Source organism: Dermochelys coriacea, chromosome 16, assembly GCF_009764565.3.
Source record: "Dermochelys coriacea isolate rDerCor1 chromosome 16, rDerCor1.pri.v4, whole genome shotgun sequence".
NCBI classification, from domain to species: Eukaryota; Metazoa; Chordata; order Testudines; family Dermochelyidae; genus Dermochelys; species Dermochelys coriacea.
The window spans coordinates 14,709,610-14,737,290 of record NC_050083.1 but is presented as its reverse complement, the minus strand read 5'-3'; the positions used below and the strand labels follow the sequence as shown (position 1 = coordinate 14,737,290).

At 41.4% G+C, this 27,681-nt stretch overlaps 1 protein-coding gene across 27 annotated transcripts in view; it reads right to left on the bottom strand.

Moving 5' to 3' along the window:
• FUBP3 (far upstream element binding protein 3) overlaps positions 1-27,681 on the bottom strand; it is a 58,129-nt gene that overhangs the window by 10,367 nt on the left and 20,081 nt on the right. For 10 of the 27 annotated variants that reach the window (XM_043498569.1, XM_043498566.1, XM_043498576.1 and 7 more), the window contains exons 3-13: positions 24,055-24,088; positions 21,826-21,875; positions 19,922-19,993; positions 18,598-18,655; positions 15,725-15,887; positions 14,612-14,710; positions 12,542-12,646; positions 11,991-12,093; positions 10,991-11,091; positions 6,836-6,977; positions 570-730 (exon numbers count right to left, since the gene is read on the bottom strand). In XM_043498569.1, the coding sequence (XP_043354504.1) occupies positions 570-730; positions 6,836-6,977; positions 10,991-11,091; positions 11,991-12,093; positions 12,542-12,646; positions 14,612-14,710; positions 15,725-15,887; positions 18,598-18,655; positions 19,922-19,993; positions 21,826-21,875; positions 24,055-24,088 (1,088 nt within the window). Of the gene's footprint in view, positions 1-569; positions 731-6,835; positions 6,978-10,990; positions 11,092-11,990; positions 12,094-12,541; positions 12,647-14,611; positions 14,711-15,724; positions 15,888-18,597; positions 18,656-19,921; positions 19,994-21,825; positions 23,590-23,857; positions 24,089-24,529; positions 24,581-27,681 lie in introns of those variants that run through there. The other 17 variants (XM_038374453.2, XM_038374463.2, XM_038374460.2 and 14 more) reach the window with 4 other exon arrangements.

The following is a 27,681-nucleotide window of genomic DNA, read 5'->3' as shown; positions in this document are numbered from 1 at the left end:
TATTTTCTCACCTCCTTTTACCCAAGTCTCACCTGACTAGGTTCTTTGGCCTGGTTCCATTACGCTGCAACACCCATGGCTTTGTTAACAGGTAGATTAAGAGCCATCATAGAGCCACTATTGTAACAGCAGTCTGTAGTGCCAGAGAGATCCTGCCATCTGCTTTGTGCACTTCTGTAATCCCCAAGTAGCAATGTAACTCGGCCTTCTCCCCCCAGATCCGATTTTAGACACCCTTTTGGTATCCTACAAGATCTCTTCTGGCAAAACATTAGATCTTCCATCCATTACAGAGCAGCAGACCAGACTGGATTACTGAAGCAGGCTTCTGGGAGAAACATTCCAGGCTACAGTAAGTCCATCCATATTAATCCAGGTCTATTGGAGGGCCAGTTCGGATGTTTCAGGCTGTCTGCTTACAAGCAAGTTGTTTTGAAGCCAGCGTATCAACACCACAAACATAGCACAGAATACAGAAGTTTGTGCACCCTACCTACCTGAACCTTCATCAGTAAAAATAATCAACGCCAATTAAAACCAATTCAGAAGCAATACCACATGACACTTACACCAACTTTCTCATCTATGAGATGTCTAGCGAGCTCAATCTGTTGGGGAACTCCTCTGATGGTGAATATCCGTACGCTAGGGTCTGTGTTGGGAGGTGGATTTCTTTGCAGCTCCACGTGGGCTCCTGACTGCTGATTTATGCTCTTGATGTTCTCTCCACCTGCAGAAAAGAGAAACGTAAAACTCATTATTTCATTTATATAGAGAGAGAGGATTATCATGGATTTCCAAAGCTATGTCCTACAGCTGGAATAGATTTTCCCCTTACCCTTGTGCCTGCCCTAAGTAGTGAAGGAAACACTATAGTGAATATAGTCGTAATACTTTGGCTCACATCCCCACAACACCCCTCTCCATTTATTTATAAGTGCACCCAGAGACAGTCTTTGCAGCTACTTGCCAGACTTCTGCCTCTTAGTGGGTCAGCCAATGGCACTTAACATCTGAAGAAGGGTATGTGCCATAGTGCCTTTGCACACTTTGCTGGGCTGCTAACCAAATTCAGTATTACGGGCACATATCTTGTGAATAATGGAGACAACAACAAGGACTCTTCCTGCTAATTTACTAATCATCTCTTACCCTTAGGGCCAGATAATCACTACAAATGCAGAAATTATTTTGCAAGAAAAGTAATTGAGACAGATACATTGTTAATTGTATTTTTTTTTTTTTGATTTAAGGCTACATGTTCACTGGCGAAACAGGTGTTTTGTTTGTTTGACAGCAGGACAGCTAATGCGCATTACCTATCTCCCTGTAAAACACTTTTTTTTTTAAAAAGCAGTGAGGACAAAACCTGATCATTTTCCTATAGTTATGCAATGTTCAAGAGGTGCTTTCCTTAAAATCCTATCAGCTCCTGCAGCCACTTCCCACTTGCAATGCAGCACAAATGGCTACACACACTTCTGGAACAATGCAAGGTTCACAGTTGCCAGCCTGTCACTTCACAGCTAGAGTTCAGGCCTGTATACATGAGGAAATTAACCACAATAGCTACTCAAAACAGCTCCCCATGTGGACACTTATCACAGAATAAGTGTGTCCACATGAGGAATTATTCAGGCTCTAAATTCACAGCCTACCTTATTCTGAAATAACTTTCAAGTGTAGACATGTCCTTTAGGTGCATCTTTGGTGCACATATATGAACAGTGAACCAGCTCTCTCAGATAAGTGAGTGCACAAGAGTACTCTTAGGCACGGTGGAGCTAATGAAATCTGGCTTGACTTCGTGAAAAAACTTGCAAGGTCTCAGTCTCTTAATGAAATTTGCTTAACAAAAGCTTCAGCCGATGTTACAATGGTTCAATTCTTCTTTTGGAATTTCACAGAACTTACAGATCAGCGCCACTCAACTGGAGAAAAAGGGGTGGGGGGGGGGAGTTTTACAGCTCCGATTCCTACAGACCTAGATAAGGCCACTAGCTGAAACATACGCTGCAAGGGGGGAGAAAAGGAAACTAACGAGCAATTGAGCATAAAAGTTGATTAAAGTGTATCCATAAGTAGCTTCCCTGTTTTTGCCAGTGTTCCTGAAACCAGCCCTGAACACAACTTCAAGACAAAGTGCAGACATTGAGTACATTTGTTCATTTCATTGTAAAACTTGTGACCTTTTCAACATTCTATACCTCCTTTTGTGGGAGGAAGGGTCACCCCTAGGCAATTAACTCTTTCTAGAAGCATTTTGGGGGATTAGAGACAAGTTTTTATGCCATATCCTTCTGTTTTGCCTGCAAATTACCCTGTGCAGCCAAATAGGAAATCATCCATTTCAGCTGTGATTTGGAAAGTTATGAGAGTTTTGAAACAAGAATTTGGTTTCATTTAAACATGTTAGGATGTGTGCAAAATCAATTGAGAGGCTTGGGGCCTGCTTGTGTGCTCACTAAGCTGCCATATGGAATGGAAGAAAGTTTTACACACTTTTAGCCTGCCTACTTTTGAGCGCATAGAAAGGAAGAGAACTTGGTCTCAGTGACAGATGCTAATGTGATCATTAAAGCAAAGCTATGTATAACCTCTCCTGAGCTCTAAATATCTTCCCTTCTGACTTGATATCCTTGCCCAGCTGTAAATGACCACAATGTATTTAGTTTCAAATTGTTTCCCTAATTAGCATTTCACATTTCATTATGCAAGTTACCAAGAGCAAAAATGTTTAGGAGAAGCTATTAATTGTGGGTCTGGTTCCCATCAGCTTCTTCTTTTACCATTCTGCACCAAGCGAAGGGAGTTATCTCCAGGCTTGTTCATAAAAGGTTTTATGTTTGTTCCTCTAAACACTGCACATTCTTGGGTATCAATTCTTCTTCTTGCCCCCCACCCTCTGACACACCAAAAGTTACTCCCCTCCCATTTGAGATATCTTCTCACTGTGCCTTTGGAGCACACAAATAAGATGAAGCAGCCAACATGATGCTGCAGTGTCGGAAGAAGTTCACCTTCCTTCATAATGAAGTCACCCGCTCGGCGCATGGTGGCTGTCTATAGACTTATTTGGCAGCTTGCTCCATTCTTCTACCTGACGGGGGGCAGAAATGATCCAGGAGTGGCCCCCCAGCTGGACGTGAAATTGTAAAGCAATTAATCAAACCTGCTAAAAGGCAGAGCTGACAAGAGCCGGGCCAGCCACGTTATCTGTCAATATTGCTGTATTTATCATGGAAATCCAGCGGGGCCCCTGAGAGGCTGCAGTTTGTTTCCAGGCACCAGCACACAGAAAAAGCACTTGACATTTGTATGGCTCTCCACTCCACCCTTCACCAAGTCTTTGAGACAAGAAAAGCTGCACCTACCCACCCCTAGAAGAAAAAAATACAAACAACTTTCAGTGAGCCTTCGCTTTTCCTTATTAAGCCACAGAATGCTCACCATGCCCATGTGGAAAAGGCACTGGGGTCAGTTACTGTATGCACTGCAGATACAAAGCTTGTAACAATACGGCCCGAATTCCTCTTCCACCTCTGACCCCCTCAAGAACAGTTTGTAAGGTAACAAGGAATACTGCAGTTACTAACATCTACTCTTTTGTTGACATGATGCTTATGCATGTGTCAGCTTTGGATCCTGTAAAGGAAGGATGGTCCAAAGGTGAGGGACTAGCCTGGAACCTGAGTTCAGGTCCTTGTTCTGCCACAGACTTTCTGCGTGACCTTGGGCAAGCCACTCAGCCTCTCTGTGCCTCAGATTCCCAATAAGACAATGGCGTTAACAGCATTGCCCTGTCTCACAGGATGTTTGTGAGGCTAAACACAGTAAAGATTGTGAGGCCAGGTAAGTACCTAAAATAGTCTAGATTACATGAAATTCAGAGCTTCCACCATGAACGATCCAATTCTAAAGCAGCCTATTTATAGATTCATTAAGTTACTTATAATTTTTTTCCAGTCAAAATAAATAACTTTATTCCAAATTCTTTAATCTTAAACACACTGTCCCCCCCAGGATTATAAATTACTTTACAGCTGTATGATTAACCAACGGAATTTACAGACATTGCTCTAGTGACCCCTGCTGTATTGATACATCCATTTCCACTGTATGTTTTTTTTTTTTTTTAAAAAATTGGGGTTAGTAAGAAGAAAGCCAAGTCCCTACTCGGAGCTGCATTTCCCAGAGTCTTCCTTCACATCAGCCTCAAGACTGTAGCGAACGACTGCAGAAAATGGTTAAAATATAATAAGATTAAGTGATTTCTTCTTGATCCGATGCAGTACAGAATCTCATTCACATGGAAATTTTCCATTAAAGAGCCAACTTGGGACTCTGCTCTTAATTTCTCTATAGACGCAGCCCCTAGAGTTTCACTGGTTGACCCATCCAGAAATTTAGCTTCAATACGCCAAGTGCCACAGAGCTAAACCCCTTATCCCTGGCTAGGCCTAGGTGTTTTAGAATAGAGGATTCCTATTTGGCCATCCATAGGAAAGAGTATTAACCTTGGAGATAACATCCCCACTGACATACAGGTGACAAAAGAGCAACAAATGCAGAAATAGTGGGCATGTGGGAAGAGAACTGACTGACACAGAAGGCTCTGAAAATGTGCCATATCCATTTCTTATCCAAGACTCCCAGGAGACGAAGCTACAGCCATCACTCTCAACAAACAGATAAAACAACAATACAAGTGTAAATACCCCAAGTAAATATTACACAACTTCCAATGTTCAAAGCACTGTACAGTCATTAATAATCAATCCTCTGAAAGCCTCTGGTAAGTGGTCCCATTTTACTGATGGGGAAACAAAAGTACAATGGCTTACACCCACAATCACACAGCAAGACTGGCAGGGCCAGCATTAGAATTCAGGAGCTTCTTACACCTAACCCTGTGTTCACTCCCCCAGATCACAGTGCTTATGTTAAAGAGACAACATTTCTATACATTGTGGAAACCCAAGTTACTTTTCTGTACTTTCTAATGGTTACTGGTAGCTACTGCAATAGTTAAAAATAGCAATGGTAGTTTCCATTATTATATTTTACCATGTTGACAACTTTTCCTTTTGAGAATAACTTTCCTTTGCTTGGTCTCTGTCCTGACAGAATTTTTTGTTGAACGACTGAGCACAGTATCTTCAGCTTTTTCTGAATTATGAGGGAACAAAAGCACTTTTTGCATTGCTAATACATTTTCACTACACTTGTGAATAGGGTTACAGCAAAAAGTCTGAAACTGTTTAGAAAGCCTTAAGGAAACTCTCAAGGGTTTTATTGGAGGTGGGGGAGAGAGAAGAGGAGAAGGGGAAGAGACTGGGAATGGGGAGGTTTGAAGGGAATTAATTTAAAATAACTGAACTTTCTTAAAGCAGTCAGCACGTTCACAGCAGCATCTGAAAAGTCTTAATGAAGGCCAATTCCTTTGCGATTTTCACAGCACATGCATCCTGCCCACTGATAATTGGTATTGAGTGCTGGTACACTTCATGAGAGAAGCTAAATGTCACTGGCACGTGACAAAATCCCCTCAAAACCACACTAGCACCAAGTGCAGAAGAAAATAGTAAGAAAGGAGAAAAAACAAACAGTGCCTCTTCTCTTGAATTCAAGAGAACCACCACACTTCTGGCTGCATTCTGCAAATTCCAAGCTTTTATTTCCAAAGATACATTTATGGCATAGTGATGCCTGTAACAGGGAAGCAGCAATCCAGCCGGGCAGAAAATTGTCTTTGCCAGCAGCAAAGAGGGAATCCACACCTACTCGATTTACCTCAACTCCGGGGATGCTAAAAGCCGAATTGTGACTATTTAAATGCTAACATTAAGCACACAGATAGTTCTTTTCTAAAGAGTAGGGAGAAATTAAATACAAAGTACTTTCATGAGTTATTGTAGTTTAAAAAAAAAATCACCAAATCTATATTCCAACATTATCTCAGGTGCATTGTACCAGTACAGTATTTCTATTCCTGTTTCTAGTTAAATATAGCGTAGTTATGGTGCACACTTTATGAACATGAAGACACAGCCAAGTTACAGTTGCTGTTGGAGCCTTCGCCTTTGGTATTGTTTGACTGGGACACAACTGTTCTAAGAAGGGAACACAAATGTTTCCATTACTTTGGTATACTTGAGTTCAATGACTAGTCAGCAGGTGTTATGCCAACTACAGAAAACTACAGACTCCAGGCATGCTCAGGAGTCCGAGGCACTCATAGGGCACCTGCGCACCAGGAGATGAAATTCAGCGGGTAGGTTAGATCTTGCTGTTTCCAGACAGACTTCTAACTTACAGGTGACTACATAAGCTTGGCTACAGGTAGTCACTTGCTGATCTCCATGCACAAGGAGATACAACATTCGTTCCAACAAGAAGTACCGTGTGATGGAGTGTAAACTAAATACAAGACAAAGTACCACTATAGAAATGCATCGGTTTTGCCTGTCCCCTGGTAAACTTGCTCATTAAACCACTCTGCTAGAAAGGGTCCTTAAAAGGACCTAAATCTTTTCATGAAATAGCTGCTTTGCACAACATGTACACCTGACCTGGTAACTCAGAGTATGACTTTTCTGCATGCAAAAATGCCTAGAAAGTACACTTGTGAGAGATGAGGCATCAGAAGGAAGCGTACAGAAAGCATTTGCCTTACTGGGTGGTTATGCTTACTCGGTTTCTCCTGTGTTGTATGATCATGGTCACTGAACCACCATTTTCCATACTGAAAATACCACAGCCACTCCAGTAACATTTAGGAACCCCCATCTGAGATGGAGATTACATCGCAGAGCGTCATGTCAGCACCACCTACCTTTGCCTATAACAAGGCCACACTTATCAGCTGGCACCGTGTAGGTTATTTCCTGCATCCCTCCAGGTGTGCCAACACTCCAGTCCCCACGACCACGACCTCTTCCCCGGGGTACTGCCAGGCTTCCAAAGCCATCTCGTTCCTTGAAGGGAAAAAAAACCCCAGCATTTCCATCAATATTTTTCCTGACCCCAGTACCTGTACTTCTAATTCGCCACATTAAAAAAAGGCAAAGTAGAGTTTAAACTGCATGATATAATCAATACCACTAATATCACTAAACTAGGGAATTCCTGGCCTTTATCTCCGTATGAGATTCTGAAGCAGTTCAAAGAAGTGCTGTTAACGTAGGTCACAGCTGCCTTCCTGATTCTGTAGGTTTATTTCAGCAAGTAGATATAAATGCACGCCTTCAAACAGAATATCCTTTTATAACTGGCAGGTATGCATGAACTCAAAGTCCTTTTAGTTGCTGGGCTTCAATCTGATCAGGGCAAGTTGCTTAGCTTTCCTTAGAGCAAACCAGAAACCTTAGCATTAATGTACACTGTTTGGCACCAAAGACTTCACAGAAGCCAAAAGTTAACCCTTTCAGATGCCAATTACCTCGAGAACTACTGGAATCCCTCAGCTGAAATACACATTGCTTCAAATCATCTTGAACCTCCAAACAACGTTGTCCAAATTCAAGGAAGCGTAAAAGAATCCAAATGCATGTATCTGCAAAGTAAAGGCCCTCTGCTGTCACAGGCCAATGTCACAGAGGGTCCAAAGATGAAGTGGCTGAGGAAAGGATTTGCCCTAGTATGTAAAGAGGTTTTCAAATCATGAGTAACAGCACTGGGAAGAGCCACAAAAGGCTGTTTTATCCCCCACTGCCTTCCACAAAGAGCAGTGGAGCTTTGCAGCCCTAGAGCCCTTTCAGAACAGCACAAGGATGGGTATCCAGGGTACAGATCCATTAGCTAGAACCTGCAGAAAAGATCCAGGAAGAAAAGAGCTCTTTGTGCACTCAGTTCATGCTCAGCCATTCTGAGCACTTCTCACCCTTATCAAGCATTGTGGTAGAAGCAAGGTTTTCCATGCTAACCCCAACCCTCAATTCCAGGCTTTTCCCCCCCAATCAGGATAGATAAATTTTTTATTTTTAAAGTTAAAATTTTATTTTTTTTTAAATTTAAAATCAAATCTGAATGTAAACAAAATATTAAAGCCTAAATTTATTATATCATCTTAAAATATTTAATATAAAATAAAATGCTGAATCCATGAGCTTGTGTCAAAAACTAAGTTCAAGGCTGCTTTTCTATATAAAAAAGAATTCGGGGAAAACATCTAACGTTTGAGGTCAAGCTTTATATAAATATAGCACAACAGGCTATGTGCTATATTAATGGCCTGATCCTGTAGGGGGCCCAGAGGCTATGCTACTGGGTGCAAGAGACTGGCAAAGTCACCACAGGCATTGGGACTCTACCTCTTCTTCCAGAAGACATCATCATGTGCATCAGGCTCATCCACTGAGCCCACCTGGGTGGTCTCATACTCCTATTTTATAGCTTCTCCCTACCTGAGCTCTGATAGGTTCAAATCTCAAATTAAAAATATTTATGACTCCACCCAACATGGAAACTTGCTCACCAGCTCATGGAAAAATACTGATCTGTCCAGTAACTAGCAGGCCTTGCTTCTGGATGGTTTTGGGTACTTCAAGTAAATGGCCTTGCTCTGTCTCCTTGCATGTATACACAGAGATACAAAAAACAGAAATCCATTAATTTCTCAGCTGCTTCCCTCTGCTGCTAAACAAATAAAATCTAAAAGGCACGTGGGTTACATGAGCAGAAGGCTCAGACCGTGGTTACTACTTTTGTTTTCTGGGAGGTATTGGTGGGGGAAGTTATGTAACAAGGGAGAAGGAGTAGAGTGTCCAACCAGAAAGGAGCAAGACTGATGTCAAAGCAGGACACTGTGGGAATTGGAGTGCAGCCACTAGTGTTGATTTCACCACTGGGGAACTGGAGAAAAAACCTGTCTTGGCTGCAGCTTGTACAAAAGACCCTATTTGGGAACATTTTCAAGAAATTCTTGGACCTCTGGGTAAAAAAAAAAAAAAAAAAAAACATACCAAATTTAAACAGTGCAACAAAGAGATGCAAGGCCTGGTGGTCAGAATGAAACATTATGAAAAGTGTGCCTCAAAAGGCAAAGTCTTTGAAGATGTGGTGGGATGTGTCTGACCCATCGGACTAATTTTTGCACCATTCATATGGACAGCCTACCGTCTTACTATGCTAGTAAATGATAACTTAGATTACTGACATAAATGTGGTTTTTGGGGAGAGATTACTTGTGAATTTCAAAATGTGTTCTCAAAAGATAATTGGCATGTTTGTTGTGGGAGTATTTATCAATTACTTTTTTACTGTTATTGCTGGACTTCTGACTTTTTTTTTTATTACTCAATATAATCAAACATCCCAGGTGAAGATTTCCTATTTAAAAGTAAAGATTTCAGGTATTAACTTCAACATTTAAAAAATACCCCCCCCCCCGAACTGTTTCAGTATGTTGCTAGAGATAAGGGTTTAAATAGATTCGACAATCTTATGATTTATTTTCTCTATAAATTTATTCTAAACCCAGTTTTATATCTTTTAAACAGGTGGTACAAACAGCCGCAGAAGGAAATCTCTCATTTACAGTCTTTCTTCACCATCCCGTAAAACTACAGCTGAGTTCATAATCAGGCCCTGATTCCACAGATGAAAAAATGTCTTGGTTCATTTATGCAACAAATTCTCCCTTTCCACTTGTTCAGAACTAACATTTCATTGACTTGGTTCATATCATTACGACGAGGCTACACTACACCCAGCAGAGGAGACATTGCTGGATACAGTATACAAGAAGTAAATTGAAGAGTTTGCAAAAAAAAAAAAAAAAAAAAAAATTGATGAAACATTTGTTAATCCAAGTCTTGAAGGGTGGAGCAATGTACACAATGATCCAGTAATATGCGCTTGCGAGACAAAAGAAGATGGGGTTTCTATCCTACAGAAACTATTGATACACCAGGAAATGCCATGCAGCTGAATACTTAAAAGTTGCAGCAAGCTACAACACACTGAACAAAAATTCAAGTGTCAAATGCCTAGCATTGTCACAGACAATGCTGCAAATATAGGCAAAATGAGAAGAAATCTAAAGGATAATGAAGGGAACCTGAAACTTGTAACATATGGGCGCAGTACCTGTTCGGATGCAGCGCTCATTTGAAGACTTAAGTACAACTCCAGGAATAAAGAAAAATCTTATGGAAATATTTTTGCAATTTCAACCACCACCTTGCTTCAGTTTCACGGATGAGAACAGGAGGATCCAAACAAAGTCTCTCCCGTGATGAAATGATGGAATTCAGTGGTTGATTGTTTTGATCTATTTAGTAAGAACTGGCCTATTCTAATAATAATTTGTGAAGCAAATAGTGACAAAATAGATGGAACTATCACAGCCAAAGCACTCGGACTAAAGAGAAATGTAGAAGATTCGCTGAATATACAGAAGCCTATTTCCATAGCCTTGGACAAACCGCAGAAAGATTGCTGATCATTTAGGTGTAAATGTGAAACATGTTTTGATAAGAGAAGCATATGTATCCAAAATATTGAAGGTTATTTTGTTTAACAAATATAAATGTTACAATGATGTTTATTTTTATTTAAATTCCAGTTACCATCCTAATGCAGCATGATGCAAATCATGAGCAAAACGTTAATTAGCTAAGTAAATAAGCAGTATATTATTCACCATTTTCTTCTTATACAAAAAATTTACAGTTCAGCATCTGACAATATTAAGCTATTCGAGAACTAAATGGATGTGCTTGAGAGACCGTTCATAGTTGAACCACCACATGGTTAAGTGGCATCAAGGATAGCAAAACACTCTGAAAGTGACACTACAGTACTCTAATGGGTAGCAGCACAAATGACCTGCTGAAAAGAGAACATAGCTGCCTACTCAATACCCTTTATTCCTTCTTAGACAGTGGCCTATAGTCATACCACCATGTTTACTATGTACTTCCCATAACTACCTTTCCCATTCTCTATTAATATAAGTGTTTGCCTCATGGGAGTCTACAGAACCCACCTGTGCTGTGAGAATAAGCTCATTGATGATATGAGCTGCGTGCTGACAACGATCAGGAAGCCCCATGACCTGCGCGACTCTTTCAGGACTAATCCCATCATCTGTGGAGGGAGAGGTGACAAAGACTTAATTAAAAAGGGAAAAAGGCCCACCCACCAAATGAAGCTTCCCTCCCTTATGGCCATAGCCAATGTTTTCCCATAGGTAGATCTGTTGCGTCAGACCTGCCATCTTCTCCACACCTTCAGCCCTTCCCCCAACCCACCTTCAAACCCATGTTGATCATCTGAGAAGGGTCTAATAGTGGAAAGGTAACACTTTCACATGCAACATGATAAACCTTGAAAGAGATTATCCTATTAAGAATATAGCAAAGGTAGCCAAGTGACCTAGAGGAAATTATTTGAATTCGTCAGGTCCTGATCCCTAAAGGCCAGGAATATCCTGGAGTACTTGAAACAAGGATTTTTCATAATCCAATTCTTTGGATCAATTAGCTACAAGACCAAGACATTGCTGCCATAGTGTCTAATGTTTTGAAAAATGAGGTGTATACAATTTCTTTCCAGTCTCAGGCAACAAGCAGAAAACCCCTGTAGAAACTGCATGAGGAACCAAGGAGGTGGTATGTCATTCTAAATCGGCGTTAGAAAGGGACACTAAAGCTATACCTACACTGCATACCATACAGTGGCACAGCTTTGGTAGTCACTCTTTGCCCGCAAGAGAGCTCTCCTGCCAGCAAAATAAAACCACACACAAAAAGTGCTGTCCATACCGGCGCCTTTTGTTGGTAAAACTTGTGTCAGTTGGGGCATGTTTTATTCACACCCCCCAACTGACAAAAGTTTTACCAATCAAACTGCAGTGTAGACATAGCCTAAGTAACTACAAGCAGACAGAAAACTAGCTGCTGTAGATTAGCACTAAGCAATAAAACTGGGAAGTCCCTGCTTTGCAGAACGATCAGAAAACAACAGACCTTTGTTCTCACACAAACCTGGTTTAAATTGAATCCTAACGCCAGCATCATTCTGAATCTTTTTGATCATTTCTCCATTCCTTCCTATTACGATTCCAACAGCAAACCTGGGCACAGAGACCTGATGGGAAAAGCAAAGCAGTGTGAAAACTCAGAACTGGAATATATTATACTTGTTTTACGAGAGGTATATTCATCCCGCTTACGTACCATGTCAGGTCAAATGAAGCAGCTCCAGGTCTTATCCCTCTTAAGCACAAGTGTATGGGCAATTTTCAATCCTTAATATTTCCACTGGCCATAAATCCCTTCCCCTATCAAAATTAGCCTTCTGCATTACAAGAATGGCACTTCCAAAAAACAATTTTGGAAGAGATGGAAGTGCCACCCGTAAGTCCAAACAAATGCCCTCTCTGGAAAGCTGGTGAGCCTCTTCTGGTGGATGGGTGCGATATATTTAAAGGCAGAGTATTGTGAAGGAAATAAATCTCACTGGCAATGTTTGAAGTTAAATGGTCTCCATCTCTCACCCTAAGGAAGTAACCACAGCACTTGTGAAAAGAACATACCTCTATACTGCCTCCTCCCATTCTAGAGCTGAAATCGCTTCGTACGCCTCGGAAATCTACCTGATCTTTCTCTCGGATGATCTCCAGTACCATTTCCCTTGCTTGCTGTGGGGAAAAAATTATGGTTACCTTTTAACTCATGTCTATCCCACTTCCCATATTGGTGCTCAGAGCCACAACGATTAGGCAGCATCAAGCAGAATTGCTTCCTATATTAAGCAGACTGAAATTCCTTCACTTGGGATTTCTTTCACCATTTTAATGGAGTTCTGTTTTGTATTGCATTCTCCCTTCCTCATTAACAATTTGATAGCTTTTTAGGAAGACGATCCCCATGTGCAATTGTTTAAAATGTCTTAAAAAAACATGGACATTTGTTTCTAAAATATAATCTTAATTGGGATTTAAGGAAATTAAAGACCCTTGCTGCTGAACAGAACTCAAACTCACACATGCTATGGCAGAAGCCATGATGGCACATTAAGCTGCAAGCCCACTAGAAGATGGGGGGGAGGAGACAGGAAAAAGAAAGAAAAAATACTAACTACCAAACACGGTGAAAAGTAAGCATCGGAAAACAACCCTGGTAATCAATGAAGGTATTCCTACACGAGTGAATAATCTTGTGTTTGTTTCTGAAGGCCCTTCACAAGCTACTATATAGCCCAGCTAGTGAAAGTGTACATTGCTAACAAACCTATAGTAGCCACCATTTATAGAAGTTACTTATTAAAGCTACATATCAAACTTTAGGCTCCAGGTGTTACCTAAAGCAGCACTGCCGATATTTGGTGATTGTGTTAATAGGCTATAGGGGAGGTTGTCCCCTCAACCTTTTTCTGAAGTAGCTATCACAAAAAAGGTTGACATGGAAAGAAATAAAGTTATTGGCATGATTTAATACAAGTCTGCCATTCTCAGAATTATCTGCCAAGTGCAACTATTGTAGCATCCAGAGTTTGTTAGATGCTCAAGGATCTATAGAGTTTGTTAGGTGCTGTGCAAATGTACAATCCCTGCCCTGAAGGGTTTACAGTCTAAGATCCCTTAATTCTGATTTGCATGGGATTTACTGCTCAGGAAGAATATGGAAAATATGCTGAAGCACAACCAGCAAGGCAGACAGAGAGGGCAGAGTATAAGTGACAAGCAAAATACAGTTTGGTTGAAAATGTAAGAGTGCTTTTAAACTTGTCTTACAGATCTACACTTTTGTAATGTTATGTTTAAGTAGTCTGTGAATCATTCTTAAAATTGAAAGCTGTATTACTAGCTAGATACATCTAGGAGTGGAAGAAAGGATATTGGTGGTGTTCTTCAGGAAAGACCTGAAAAACCCTATCATTGTAAGGGTTTCTAAAAGGCAACCAGACACTCAGCTCCCAAAGAAAAATAAAAAAAAAAGAGTTGGGTGCCTAATGCTTCTGAAAGATCTCACTCATTGTTTCTATTCTTGGGCAGGAACTGAAAATCTAACTTTAGCTGTTGGGTGCTATCTGGTGCAACAAACTGCTGTACCAGCCTTTTAATGTCTTGAGAGTTGTCTAAATTTAGATTAGCAAGCCAGCCTCTAGTAAAATGTGTCAATTTCACAGAGGCACTTGATAAGCACAAATTGCTATAACTAGTAGTTCTAAACATCCACTATGAAGCATCCAACCACCTCTGATGGGATCATGGGATTAAAGCTCTGAAGTCACGATTATACATTTTAAGTAGATGTAAGTAGACCTAACACAATAGAGCCCCTGGATACAATTGCAATATAAATATCGAATACGCTTAACCTTTGGTGCCAGGAGTTGTTCTGCTTTCAGATTACAAGTGCTACCTGGCTGTCTGAAGTATTAAACGTTCTCATTACACTAGAGCCTTACCTGTAGCATGGGTGTCAGCACCTACCTTCATCAGCAGATATTTAGAATGAACAGTGGTCATCTTTTTCTAACAAAGCATCCACAGCTTTATTTAACTCCACTCTATGCTCACAAGCACCACCAACAATTCCACCGTCTAAAGGTTCTCTTAGTGCAATTATGCAGAATCACATGAAGTGTTTTTACTCCATACCTGTACTTTAAAAGCATCTCCAGTAATACGGAGAGGTTTATCTGCTCCCGTTGGCAATGGGCCATCTTGGATCATAACCATTTTCACGCCTGTTCGCTCCTGCAAAAGCCACACAACACTTTAATAAGCATGGTCCCTAAACAAGAGGGAACAGTAGGTATCCAAACTTTGGTCACTAAACATTTATATGGATCAGATGAGCAGCCTTCCAGCATGCTATTTTTAAAGCAATCTATAATACTATTTTATGAAGACCCCATTGTTCTACAGCCTAAGCACAGGACTGCAAGGAGGTACGTTTCTCACACCACATTTTAGTGCAGAGACAACTGCAAACAGAGAATCCAACTTCTGTCTTTCTAGCCAGGTGTAACAGTGAAATAAGAACCTCTCTAAACACACGATTACACAGCGTATCAGACACCTTTGGGTGATACAGCCAAAATTAAAGCTCTCAACAGAAAATCACAATTATTATCTTGGCATAAATGTACTACTAAGACCTTTATAGCCTTTAAAGATTTGTAAAATATAAACAGAAAAAAAAATACACCCAGGAACACTGATTTGCACAGAGATGTTTTCTGTGGAGAGGGGTGGAGGGAGAGAAGAGGAGATTAAATACCAACTTCACCCACAGAAGAAGTGATGAATTTGATGAAGTGTATCCTGGGGAACAACAAAGCAGGCATTAAGCACCTTCACCAGGGCACCTGAATCCTCACCTGGGACACCCTTTGCTATGCCAGATGAGGGCCCCTCCTAAACAGTGCATACATCTTGCCCCAGCTGCTTCTCTTATGATGCAGACAAATATCCACTAGGACAAGCTCATTCCTTTTGTAACTCAGGGCTGGATTAGAACCCAAATCGCCAAAGGTGAAAGGCAAACATGTTAACCTCCTACAGCAGGCACTAGAGGCTCTTTATTTTAAAGCACTCTGCCTTGATCTCTATCAGGTCACATACCACCTTCTTAAGTTGTTGTGAAGTGAATGGATGGAACACCAAGCTCACATACTACCAGTGGCACATGCACTACAGTTTGTGAACCCCTAATCTAGAGGAACTTTGCTGGGGGAAAGTTCCTTGAAGTAAAAACATCTTGCACACCTGCAACTGTTTTATTGTTTCGCCTCCTTTGCCAATGACTAGACCCACTTTGGATGCCGGGATCAGAATCTCCTGGATCGTACTGTTGCCATCAACATCGTTGTGAAAGCCAGGTCCATTCCGACAGCGATCCACTATCTGCCCCAGCAGCCTCTTCGCTTGTCTTTGAAAAGAAGCAAGGAAAACCACCATTAGACAATGTTTCATCTGCCCAAGAAATTAAGAACCACTGGAATGAGAAACGTTTGGGGAGAGGAGAGAAGTGAAGAGATGAGTAGAAAAATCATGGTTAGCACAATGGCTTTTATGCTTTGGAACACCAATTCCCCTTCACAACACTTATCAGCACTTCGATTTCTAAAAAGTGGAAAAGGGAGGAAGCAGTGCATCTTGACACCTTTGATGCTTACACATTTTTAAAGCATTGGCTTCACCACAGCTTGGGTGTTCCACATTTTAAGTGGAGTCAAGAAGAACCTGTAATGCCTAAACTCCCAATTTTATTGTTAATATCAATCTTTGTAAATCGCATCCACAACCTCACTTCCTGACTGAGGCAGGCAAGGAGCACTGCTCTGACACAGTAACACAGCAGGTTACACCACTACCTCTGATCTGACAGAGTCACAGGTGAATCCCTTCTTCTCGGCCTGCTCTCCCGCAGCAACACTGGCAGGGTTTGCTTGCAGCCTCCCATCCTAGCTAGGGCTGCTAAGGCTGTATAGAAAATGGGGAAGGGGCCTCGTAGCAGCTAGGGCAGGGGTTCTCAAACTTTTGTACTGGTGACCCCGTCACATAGCAAGCCTCTGTGTGCGACCCCCCCTTATAAATTAAAAACACTTAATATATTTAACACCATTATAAATGCTGGATGCAAAGCAGGGTTTAGGGTGGAGGCTGACAGTTCGCAACCCCTCATGTAATAACCCTGCGACCCCACAAGGGGTCCCAATCCCCAGTTTGAGAACCTCTGAGCTAGGGCAAGAGACTAAGTACTGCTTGTGAAAGCCGGTGGATAAGGCCAGGAGACTGCTCCCTGGCAGCTTTATAATGGCTGAGCTGACTGGCAGTGGCTTTCCATCTTCATGTTAATTGCCGTCACCTACCTGCCCCTTTCTCCTCACTGAAGAGGATGGAGCCAGGCCAGCAGCCATGCATTTGCACTTGGGTGGTGTTCTTCCTCTCTCCTCCACTTAGCAGCCAACCATCCCACACACATCAGGACTCTGCAGCTCACAGTGCAGAGGGAATTGTCCCCTTAGGACACATTCCCCCTGGAGTGTCAACTCACGGGGTGAAGGTCTGATGGCCTGCATCCAACAGCAGAGCATCACCCCAACCTTGGGCCTCAATCAGGAAGCGAGGCAGGAGCTGGAATTTCCAGGAGTAGATTTCAGATTTGAAACTAACAGTTGGGTTCTTGGTTGTTTTAAAAACAAAAAACCAAAAATCACAAAACTAATCTAAAGTATTCATAAAGCCCTTAAGTTATTTTTTTTTATGGAAAAAGTAAGAAAGATTAAAACAAACAGAGGGCATATTGAAACACAGAGCATCAACTGCCCTCTGTTTTAATTGTCTTCCTTACTCTGTCCATTAAAAAAATTTATTCAAAATTTAAGGGCTTTATGAATACTTAAGATAATCATTCATTTTTTTAAAAACCACCACCCAACTGTTAGGAATATTCCTGTTATTGAGCCTTCTTCCTCATTCAGCTTCACAAGTCTAAAGAAGTGGGATCACTTGCGACAGCCTTGGATATGAGCGTGTCTGCTGCGTATTTCAGAACTTTTAGGTGTTAAGAAGATCTGCTCTTACCCATTTTCCCCAAGTGTCTCATCAGGCATTACAGCTTTTTAGTATTTTGCTCTTGTTCTGAAATATCCTTCGCTAGAGGAAAAAAAATGCCTCAATATCAGCAAAACCATATTGTTTGCCCTATAATGTGTGCTTGCCAATTACACTTATTCTGGTTCAATGCTTGCAGAATTATGGTAGAGTGAGGGGTCTTAAGCATCTTAGATCTCATAGGAACAGAATAGTGAAAGTCTTCTCTTGAGAGAGACAGTCTTTGTGCCGATGTATTTTTATTAATCAAAATGCAACTCAAAAGATTTCCAGATGGATTTTAAAAAACCCACCTACCCAAAGGCTGGGGAGAGAAAGAGCAGCTCCATATGTTAAGTGTGTTCCTGTAAGCCTGAGGATCCTGGATCCAGTCCCAGCAGGAGGTCCTCAACTGGTTTGTGAGAGTCTCAAACTCAGCTCCTAGGAAGGGGGAGGGAGGAAACACTGTCCCTAAATTTTCTATAGGCCTAAAGAATAGAAACCCCTGCTGGATTGCCAAATGTGTGTCTACCATGCAGGGACCAGAGTTCAAATATTCAGTTCAGTCCTTCGCTTCTGGCTGGCAGCAATTTGGAGGAGGCAACCAGGTGGATCTCATGCTGCTCTGGAGCAACACCTCCCGTTTATTCAGGAATGCAACTGACAGGCTCAGGGAGCCTTGTGCAGCCCCTCTTCATCTGGAAGGATGGCTCTCTCAGTAGCAGTGGGAAGGTGGAGGGGAGAAGAGTGATCTTTAATGGCTTAATTTAGTATCCTGGAAACTTGCAGTTAGTCAACTGCATCCTAAGTGCCCTAAGAGCAACTCTGTGAAGTGAAATTCTGCGGGACTTCTGCAGCGGGTTCAGCAGACTAACTGGAAAAGCCTTTGATGAGTAAACATCTCAGTGTTAGACCAAGTGGTTCTAGAGTCTGGTGACCCTAAAACTTCTATAGGCCAACCAAATAGCAGCTCTGAGAGAACGAACAAAGAGTGGTAAGGAAGAGGGAAAGGAAAGAGAGAAAAAGAACAAAACAAGACTCACTCAATGCTCTCTGGTGTTCCAGTGAGCACACAGGGCCTCTCGGGCATCCCGCCGCTGTCTGAAGGGAACAAGAACATGACAACAGGGACTGGATATTTCACAACTCTTGAATGGCCAACAGAAGTCAGCCAAGTAGGCAGATACAAGCAGCCTAGACATAGCCTACACAAGTAGCTCTTTCATGTTTAAAAGAGGCAGTAAAATCTACATGATCCATTACGGATTGCACGTTATAAGAGGGTGGTTAGAGACAGCCAGTCTCAAGAACAAAGTGCAGCCTCAAAGTACACACAGTACTTGCGTGAAGCAATCAGGTTCTATACCCGATTTGAACTCTTGGCTGCAATTCATTATAATTATGTATCTGGAAATAAAGCAAATAGTTGCCAAGTATCTTATTTATCCTTCAATCACCCTGCACACTCACTCCTGCTTGAGTATTCAGTCTTGCGCCTGTGGCATCTTAGACTGATATAATTATGGTGTTTTCCTACACTTAGTACAACTATATATTCCATGTTTGCTTTCTTTTAAAGTGTCACACTCCTAGTAAACAAGTCGTTACATGCAATTCAATTGGATTAAAAAAAACTGGACAGCTGCTTCAGTGACCAAAGGGCAGCACTAAAATGTTCCCTTTGCACATAAAACATGTTAATGAGAATTCAGAGATATCCAGGATCAACATATTTCAAAGACAAAATGGATGTTTCCTTTATTTTTAAATCTCCCCCTGCCAATTAAGATTAAGAACCCAGAAGATAATATTTTGCAGTAACTATATTCCTCCCCATGTAGTAACACACTTCTGTTTTCCCTTCGGGGAAACAGACTATCTTCACAAAAAATAGCATAAAGCAAGAATATGCAGCATACCACACCAGATTGGTACTGTCTCCTTTTTAGTTTGAGATGGATCCGATCAGGAGCAACTCCCAAACTCTTGAAATGTCAGTTTCCAAAAACTGACAAGATTATGCAATTAAATACAATCCACATCCGATTTCTCCAAAGAACTGCCACTGGAAGACAGCCCTGAACAGGAGCATTTCCCATCTCTATAGGGAACAACATGGACCATCCTTTAACACTTAAGTTGCATCTGCTTCTTGATTAGAGGTGGTCCCCTCATTTTGCTCCCAGAAGTAGCTAACAGGTCTGTTTTCTGTGTTAGTATGGAGGTCAGTCCCAGAACAGAACTCCCTTGTGCATCATGCGATAACACACATGAATGTGATGCACAGCCAGGTCTCCACATCTATTGGACATGCCATATTTCAATGCCATGCCCTGCTACTTGTCCACTACACACAGAAGCTCTTACCTGGAGCAATCTGAATTTTGCAGCCAGACTCCGCCTGGATCCGTGAGATCTGTTCACCGCCCCTGCCGATTACTGAAACAAGTCCAACCAGTGTCAATTTACTGTTGTCCTAGCCAAGAGCAGAGTATCTGCTCCCTTTACTCCACTGCAACTGGCAGTAAAGGGGAGACTGTATTCCAAAACTGTAAAACAGGCCTCCCTATACTCTGGTACACAGAAAACCAATGTTAGGGTAGAATCCTTACATTTTTGCTGAATTCTAGTAATTGTATTTCCTTGTACATACAAGTCTTACACTGAAGTGGGAATACATGGTAGGTAAAAATAAGTCACTAAATGGAGCCAGGACAGGAAAGGCGTTTTAAGGTTATTGTCCTAGGACAACCTGAATCTCAGGTCGGATAAGAAAACATGGCTGTCCTCATAATTTTGCAGCCAAAGCACAGGTATTTGGGTTGTTGCTTTTTTTTTTTTTTTAAATAAAGAATTCACTGCCCCTCCTTCAAGAGCATGTCACTGGTTTGATCTACGCTTGAATACACCTGGGTTTTATATTGAAGTGTCATATCAGACCTCAAGCTGAAAGTGAAAACTGGCCTCCCTTAGATCCTCCGTATCACTGAAAGATGACTGTTTCACACTGTATAGTAGGGAGAGAACATGCACGGCCAGTCATACTCTTCCCAAAGAGTAATACGGAGCACAGCTGCAAGTCAGCCAAGTCTAACAGGCATGATTGGGTCAACATTCTCTCAGCAGAGGGCCCTCAACTGTGGAACTTGCTTCTGTTAGTTCCTGTCTGAGCTTGAATCTTTATTACCCTCTTTAGTATGTGGCATGAAGCAACTTTTTTGCCCAGACCTTCTCCTCACGGAACTACAGAACTACCTTTGGAATGGCCAGCACCTGGCCCCCTAAAAGAGATTGGGGTGGGAGGGCAGAAAGAGTGCTGCTCCTTTATAAGAAACTGACAAATGAATAAAGAACTGAGCCAGGAAGAGTGTCTTCAATTTCAGCTTCAGGTTAGACATCCTGGTCCATCTGTCTATGTGTAATGGCAGTAAACATGGATTGTTATTTCCCTTTTCACACACTAAGCAGAGCATTTGGGGTGATGCTCCTTTACCAGAAGAGATGACATGCTGGAATCCGAAGGTTATGGAACATGCTGTGGCATGACTAGTCATGACAGCAGTAGGATTCCCTTGAAAGGGGAAACAGTGAACAGCTGGAGGAACACAGGAATCAGGGTGAAGTGTGTGAGAACATCGTCAAGGGTGCAAGAGAGTGAGGTGAAGGAGAGAAGAAGAAACAATCAGAAAGAAAAAGGAGAGAGAAATCCACCAGTGCAGGAAAGTGCACCCCAGTTATTTCTTTCTGCACTGAGTGTACTAGGGATTTGTAAAAATTCAACTTTCATTTTAAGTGTTTAAACGCTATTTCTCTCCTCCCTCTTCCCCAATCCCCACTGACAATAGCGTACTTAAAGGCAGTAACTGGTTCTGGTGACAGGCAAATGGACTCATTTGTGGTAAACCATTACGTAATTTGGTCTGGGGAATCTTACAGCCAGAGTTGCCAGAACAGTACATCTTCAGATGTGTCTCCTCGGCCTCCCCAAACTCCAAAAAACCCTATTCCAAATTCATCACTATAAAACCCTTACCAGCAAACAGGTAGTTTATATCTGGGTTTTTAAGTGCAGGGCATTGTGGCTGACCCTGTTTAATTTGCCCTTACTGGGGGATGTTATTAATAGGCAAGTTTTTTCACAGCCAGTAAATTCACAGTGGCATTGATTGAAGTTATGAGTCTTATTCCTCACCCACCACAATAAGCACCGTTCCTGAACAGAATGTACATTTAGAAACTGAATTTAGAACTAAAACATCCAGGATACTTACTAAATCCAACCATTTTATCAGGCACTTTGAATTCTTCTGTTATTACTGTCCTAAAAATGGAGATTCAAATAGTCACTGCAAAGAACAGTTTAGTAGACCACCTTTGTCCTCCCACAAAAAAGTCAGCCACAGAGTACAAAGTTTTGTACAGAAAAGTAAACACTTCAGCCATAATCAAAACCATTTGGGTTGGAAGTGATCCCTAGAGGGTCATTTATTTTACCCCCTTTCTTTGTGGAAGAACTGGGTTAGTAATTCCTAAACTTGGATAGATTTTAAATGTACACCTTGATTAGCTCCACTTAAGCAGATTCCATACCTCCTTTGTCTGTTCTTGTAAATCTTTTTCTAAAATGGAACCTCAATTTTCCATGATGCAGCTTAAGACCATTACTTCTTGGTCTGTCCTTATTGCATTAGACTAACTGGTCCCTGACCTCTAATATCCCTTCATGTATTTGTAGACAATTATACCTCCCCTTGACTAGAGTCTCTGGAATTAACAGAAGCAGTTCTCAACTCTTCCTCATAGGTCTTAAATTTTCACAAAACGTTTTATCATTTTTATTGCTCTCTGGACACTCCAATTTGCCTATCTTAAAATGTGATGCCAAAATCTAAAGTTTTCCATCTAAGGCCTAATCAGTGTCGAGTAGAGCAGAATAATTACCTCGCTTGTTTTCCACGATACTCCTCTTAAACACAGCCCAATGAATACGGCATTTGCCATTTTTATTAGCACTTGATTCAAGTGAAGCTTGACAGACACTTTCCAACTCTTCATACATTGGAAGATGCACAATATCCAATTTGTTTGACACCCCTGAAAGCAATTAAATATCTTTGGAGGAAGCTCAACATAGGTTTCTAATGAGGCCTCTTGCGAGATCTTATGACACAGTTTGCATTATAACAGCCATGGGAAGAATAAAAATATGAATTTCTAAACTTTTCCCCAGCTGCGCCATAGATAAGTACTTATGACTGAGGACCTAATCCATAATACGATTACCTACCGCAGCATTATATTGTCCCACTCATACTAGAGTTAGAATATGGGTCACCCTTACTATCAGACAGCAGCGTGATGCCATGGTTCAATCCTGTATTATAAAAGGGTCCCCGAGTGAATTAGTGGTGGTGAAAGAGTGCTAATTGACAGCTTAAAGAATGAGGTCCTCTGTTTGGAAAGGGAACAGGCACAGCAAGGGTCTACCAACTGTTCTAACATCACACTTCAACCTGGGTGCAATAGTATCACTTCTAAGTACTGGGAGGTTGAAAGTATCCATATCCATTCCTTGCCCTTTCTGCTGAGCCCTTAAACAGGGGGATTTGTTATGATGATAGTGTGCTGCCACCAACCTGGAATTTAAGGGCTTTGAGCAAGAGGCAACTTCTGAAGTGAAATCACCACCACTCTTTACAGAAATACAAGATTCTAAAAACCAAGCATGACTTAAGACATAAAAGCTTATGCTCAAATAAATGTGTTAGTCTCTAAGATGCCACAAGTACTCCTTTTGTTTTTGCGGATACAGACTAACATGGCTGCTATCCAAGACGTAAGACACAGCATCCTTTAGAGCCAAACTATGCCATGCCTGGTAAGGAGTCATCCGAGGGGTCATATTTTACCAACAAAATGAGAAACCTCAATTGCCAGCTTAACACTTCTGATTCCTCTTCCACTGCCAAAAAAGCATGTCGTCATTTTCTTATGCCCAGTCCTACAAAGGTAGATTAAGCCAAATCCAAGCCTTCCTTACAAAAATGAAAAGGAGGACTTGTGGCACCTTAGAGACTAACAAATTTATTTGAGCATAAGCTTTCGTGAGCTACAGCTCACTTCATCGGATGCATTTGGTGGAAAATGCAGATCTCCCCTCTGCATTTTCCACCAAATACATCCGATGAAGTGAGCTGTAGCTCACGAAAGCTTATGCTCAGATAAATTTGTTAGTCTCTAAGGTGCCACAAGTACTCCTTTTCATTTTGCGAATACAGACTAACATGGCTGCTACTCTGAAACCTTACAAAAATGTGAGTTCTTTTTTCCAAGTGTGCAGTGTCTCGGAAAGGATAGGCAAAAACTGCAGTCTGGAGAAAAACAGAGCCTATAGTTTTCCACATTCTCAACCTCTGACTTCCTAGCACTCTAGTACAGATGGTGGATCAATAAACAATTAGAATTGATCAATAAATAATAAAACATAACCCACTGCTTACCTTTGATGTACCAGGGCCCCTAACTGGTTACCTACTGTGGCAGAGAGAGGAAAAAGGGGAAAAAAAAAAAAAATCAAAGCATTAGTACGGATAAACTAACTTCATCCCTACAGAAAGAGTTCTTACCATTTCATCAAAAAAAGAAAAAAGCAAAACGGTAATTTAGGTTCAATGGCTGAAATGAATGCATTATGTGGTAAGAAACAGGAGGGGATTTCTTGATCAACACAGTCTACAATCCAGTGTCCAACTGAACACAGGATACAAAATTGATCTGGATCTCCCCATGCTGAGAGTCATGGGAGAAAATCCTGCCAGCCCAAATCCCTGTAACTTACCTCCCCCGCTTCCCAAATTAAACCCAATGTAAAGATCAAGCAGATTTTGGTACATATTAAATTTAAAAAAATCAAAAAGGCAAAGCAGATTTTGAGATTTAGTTTAATCAGAAGCATTAGAGATCACTTGCACATACTTCTCTCTGTATCTCTTATCTGTGCTCCATGGAGCCCACTTAAACGGATACCTGTTAAAGGAATAGGTCTGTTAAGTAACCTTGTGGCACCCACATTGTATCCTTTTATCACATTTCTACTGAATACACACATTTCAGCCACACTTACATTGTCAGCTGGTGGCTCATCTAGGATTACCCCTCACCTCCTCAACTAACCTTCCGCAACCAGACAATGTTTTTGCTATTCGTTTCATGCCCCCTCCCAGATTAATTTTTCCTCCAGAAGTTACTGTAAAAATATGGTGCAATTACAGACAGGGGCCCACTGCAAAGTAGGAAAACATTCTGCAAAGCTTCCTACAGGACTTCACCTGTAGGAAACATACTAAGAAGTGGGCCATTTGCTCCTAACAACTAGAAGACCATTTTGATTATCTTACTGTGATGATAAATATTTTGTTCCAAACTTTTTAGCGATAACTTTCACATTCTTTGATCTGAAATAAGTTGTCACTCAGCTGATGAAAATAAGAAAACTGATGCATCTCACATTTTTCAAATATAATAAGAGTATTGTTTTGCAGTGCTGCAGCCATGTTGGTCCCAGGATATTAGAGAGATAAGGTGGGTGAGGTAATCTTATTGGACTAGCTTCTGTTGGTGAAAAGAGACTAGCTTTGAGCTTACACAGGGGTCTTAAGGGCCAGGAAAGGTGCTCAAGGCAGGTCTACACTAAAAATTTACATCGGTGCAGCTGCGCCGCTATAGTACATCTGGTGAAGACACTAAGCCAATGGGAGAGAGCTCTCCCACTTTGGCTTAACTCCACCTCCGCGAGAGGGTGTAGCTATGTTGGGGGGAGGTTCTGACAGGGTCTAGGGATGTAAATATTGTTTAAAAAGTTATTTAACAGATTAAAATTATACTGTTTAAACGGTTTCCCGATTAAAGGAAGAGGGGCTTGGGAGTTGCTCCAGCCAGCCAGCATCTGGCCAGCCTGCGTGGGGTTCCTTGGGTTGCTGGCCTGGTCGGCCTGGGGTTAACCATTTAGACTAATGCTAACCAATTAATATTTTACATCCCTAACAGGGTCCCACTGCAAAGTAGGAAAAACATCCTGCAAAGTGTCCTACAAAACTTCACCTGTGTCAAACACACTAAGAAATGGGCCATTTACTCCTAACTAGAAGACCATTTTGATTACGTTGGTTGTGAAGGGTATTCGTCATCACTGGAGCAGAGAGAAGTGCAGATTTTGCATCTGTTACGGCAGGGTCTGACGCTGCTTTGAGTTGGTATGTCTTGGACTGTGAAGACCTTGCTTCTGATGAGCACTGTGGGGTTGGAGGGTTGTTTGAAGCAACACCCTGTCATAACAGATGCAAAAGTTGCAGACATATTTCCACCCTTACGATGACCAATACTCCCACAACATACATTTCAAGATCCATAGGTCCTTCACATGCCTATAACATGTGGTATACCTCTGCCAGTGCACTAAATGCCCCAACAGCAAATACCTGGGTGAAATTAAACAATCACTACGCTCTCAAATGAACTCGGGGAGGGAGGGGAGGAAAAACAGACAAGACAAGACCACCATATAATCAGCAGGCAAACACTTTTCACAGAATGATCACTTCGTATATGATCTCTCAGACCTCATTCTCAAAAGGAAACCTGCACAACACCTTCAGAAGACTAGCCTGGGAGCTTAAATTCATAACTTTGCTAGACACTACACGCCATGGATTCAAAGACCTTGGATTTATGGCTCATTACAACAATCTGTGTGACCTGCTAACCCTCCTTTGTCCTGACTGTGGGGGTGTTAACTGCCCACCTCCCCTTAAATGATCTTTTGTAACATGTTCCTCTTTGTATTTAACTGAGACACTGAGTACCTTTCCCAGAACAGAAGACAAGCTCTGTGTAAGCTTAAAAGCTTGTCTTTCACCAGCAGAAGCTGGTCCAAGAAGAGATATTACCTCACCCACCATGTCTCTCTAATAGAAAAATGCATAAAATCTGTGACCAAACATACTCTTTAGATAAATAAAATAGGTAGAGTCAATACCTTATTTCTGTTGTGTGTCAATATCTTGATAATGGTCCTGGACAAGATATTGACAGAATATATATATTTTATTATGCTGTTCAGCTCAGAGGTAAGGCAACTGCTGTGTTATTGACCCCTTTAGATTTGCCTTTGCATATGCTCACACTGAATATAAGATGTCCTAATTTAATTGTTATCAATACTGCAGTAGAAAAGTTGGGTGATGTAATGGGGAATATTTGCTCTTATTGATAAAGATACTACCACCACCCAGAAGGGCTGAGCAAATAAGATACAAGCTTATTCAATAAATTTGGAAACATACCATCCTGTTCCCAAGCTGCTTTAAAAATAATCTTGCAACAATAATAGGACAAGAGACACATTATTTGTTTTACCACAGCACTAGGGGCCCTAGTCATGGATCACAATTTCACATTATTCCAACAAGGTCGCAGAAAGAGCAGTCCCATTATTGCCAGGGATGTTTCACATTTCCTTTTAGCATTTTCTCTAACACAATCCATTTCAGCATCTCTCTTAAACTGGATAGGACTATTAAAATCACCACCACCAGATTAAGAAACAGAGCTGTATCCCAATAAAGCCTTCCACCTGTCCTAAATTTTACACTGATAATTAAGCATAGCTTCCATTTTGTAACAAGACATTGCACGTGGAAGAAAGTACTGGTTGGGGAGATACTGTTTTGCTGACAAGCAGAAGAGCTCATTTAAGTCATGAAAACAATGTACTGCACATCTGGAGAGCCTCCCATCCAAAGATTTTGAGCGCATTACAAACAAATTAACCCTTTCAACATGCACGTAAAGTAGATTTCCTCATTAAATAAAATGAGGCTATGGTGGGCACAAAGGTTAAGGCACCTACATAAAGTCTGTAATAGAGTAGACGACCCCAGATTTCTTGCCTCCTAGTCCTATATGGCTTAAGCACAAGACTTGCCTGCATCTTCCACGTACATGCACTCTCCCTGTCCCCTACCCAAGAACATGAAATGCTGAGAAACTCCATGCCCCCCCCCATGAGAAGATGATTAGCCCATAGTTCCAACAATCTGAAGTTTCATTCTCTCTCAAACATGCCCATT